Genomic DNA, 2,020 nt, shown 5'->3' on the forward strand with positions numbered 1-2,020 from the left:
GTCACACTTGGTGGTACCTGGAACCTTTAAAAGGTCTTTTGGAGGCCTGAAGACTCTTTTGTCCACAACACAATGATAATAAATTCAGCTACTCGACCCAGACTGTTGCATTCATTAACCATAAGCTTCAGCCTCTTACAGATCAATGAAGAAATCATAAAAATTGACTATTTGCTGTTGCTATAACCAAGCTATACCTTCTTTCTCAGGGCAGACCTTCAACTGTACCAAGTGAAGAGCTGCCAAGAAGAAGAAGACACAAATGAATAAGTCAAAAGTCAGAAAGAAATCTCTGTATGTGTGTATTTTATCTTTACACTGTAAGTTAGCAGTGTGCAGATATCTGCTGTTTATTTTGCCATGAAGACTTTCATTACACAGTGAAATAAAGGTTTGGCTTTGGACTTTGGTACTAAAAGTAATGCACTACAAAAAGCTCTTTCTATTCATTTTTATAGGCAGTATATCATCAGAAGGCTTGGCAGGGCAATTTTTAGAGATGTGCTTTTCTCCTGATTATAAATGATTGGTCATTTACTGGACTGTTTCGGACACTGTCTCCTCTGCTCTCTTCATGCATGTACACCCTTGGTCTTCTCTCTCCAGCCCCAAAAGAACTTGAGAGTAAAAACAATCACAGATGTCACAGCTGCTGTTATGATGATTGTGATCCATATCCAGTGGTAGGACTCCTGCAGAGGGCCAGAAGACATGAAAATCAGTGTTAGTCAGTGCAGTTTGTTTAAACTTTAAATGCCTTTCAGTTTACAGCAAATCAAAGATCACACAGTTTACAGCAAAACATCAAGATGAAATGTTCATGTGCAATCTGTGATCTGACTAGAAAAAAAGAGGTTAATCCCAGTTTAAGCCACAAAATCACCTGTAGGTGCCTGTTATCTTGTTAAATTCCTGAATGACATAGTTAAAACCTGAACTGTGAGTCTTTGCTGCCAGGACAGAGATCAGTGTTGTTGTAATCGATGCTGTCACAGCAGAGTCGCCCTGACACAGTATGGTAAAGTTATTCACACTCAGAAAGTCATCAAGGCATCAAATGCAGATGTTGTATTTAAAGCGTTTCTGCTCTAAATCAATCGGTTTGCAAGACAGAGCAGGGTGTGGTGCACTTACCGGTGGTTTGCGCACTCGCAGGCGGACAGCAGAGCGGTGTTTCTCGGCCTTCTCTATGTCGCAGTAATAAACTCCTCCGTCTTGTTGCTGAGCTCCCTTTATGGTGAGGGACAGGTCTGCCCGTCGGTCCCAGTCAGATGGTATCGATACCCGGCTTCTGTTAAAGTCATCCCCGTATGTGATTTCCCCTGTCCGACCATTCAACTCCAGCAGTACTTCCCCGTTTCTCCTCCAGCGCGCAGACTTCACCGACTGGCCCACTGTGACGGAGCGACACGGGAGAATGGCATCCCCACCCTGGGATACAGCAACTTCAGAGGGCACAAATACCTCCAGCTTGTAAGCTTCCAAGTGTTTCCTGTTGCAGGTAAACTCATAATGTCCGTTGTCATTGAAGTTAGCATTTGTTAAGATTAACCAATCGCGTCCTACGACCACGCGGTCAGTGTAATCTCGCCCTGGCTTCCAGTAACCATTTAGAGATGCGATGAGCTGAGTGCTGGCATCATCCAGCCGCTGATACAGTGTGCCCTCTCCCTTCCTGCACTCCTCTGAGAGCGGAAACTCGACATCTGCCCCCACAGTGGTTTGGATCAGTGCTCCCAACCCCTCACAGATAAAAAGAAGAAAGAACACAAACACTGATGAAAGGCTCATCCTGACGATCTGATAGTGAAGTGTTTCCGTTATCAATCTTCTGCGTTATCGCGAAGCTCCGTTAGGTTTAGAAACTGAGAGAAAGGCTTGCCACATGCGCATGAACTGATGTGATGTCAGGGTCCGCCCAACCGGCGTACACCAGCATTGTAAATGGCGCTAGCCTAAATAGATTTCTGCCCCGTGTAACTGAAGCTGGCAATAAGATGTAACACAAGGTGCTGAAATC

At 44.7% G+C, this 2,020-nt stretch overlaps 1 protein-coding gene across 1 annotated transcript; it reads right to left on the bottom strand.

The window, feature by feature from the left end:
• Positions 1-572: 572 nt before the first annotated feature.
• On the bottom strand, positions 573-1,794 carry LOC146635887 (uncharacterized). Its single transcript, XM_085350651.1, has 2 exons — positions 1,135-1,794; positions 573-692 (listed from the first exon to the last, which is right to left on the bottom strand). The coding sequence occupies exons 1-2, from the start codon at positions 1,789-1,791 to the stop codon at positions 573-575; spliced, it is 777 nt and encodes a 258-aa protein (XP_085206777.1). The 5' UTR covers positions 1,792-1,794.
• Between the last annotated feature and the right edge of the window lie 226 nt (positions 1,795-2,020).

Source organism: Diplotaxodon limnothrissa, linkage group LG3 (assembly GCF_057381915.1).
Source record: "Diplotaxodon limnothrissa isolate DT_005_m linkage group LG3, D_limnothrissa_male_GT1.1, whole genome shotgun sequence".
Taxonomy (NCBI): Eukaryota; Metazoa; Chordata; class Actinopteri; order Cichliformes; family Cichlidae; genus Diplotaxodon; species Diplotaxodon limnothrissa.

Bases quoted from the DNA above. Each gene is read 5' to 3' on its own strand.
- LOC146635887 (XM_085350651.1), bottom strand. From the start codon at position 1,791: ATGAGCCTTTCATCAGTGTTTGTGTTCTTTCTTCTTTTTATCTGTGAG. The intron at 693-1,134 runs GTAAGTGCACCA...GGCCCTCTGCAG, and splicing joins TGCGAGTGCGCAAACCACCG to GAGTCCTACCACTGGATATG.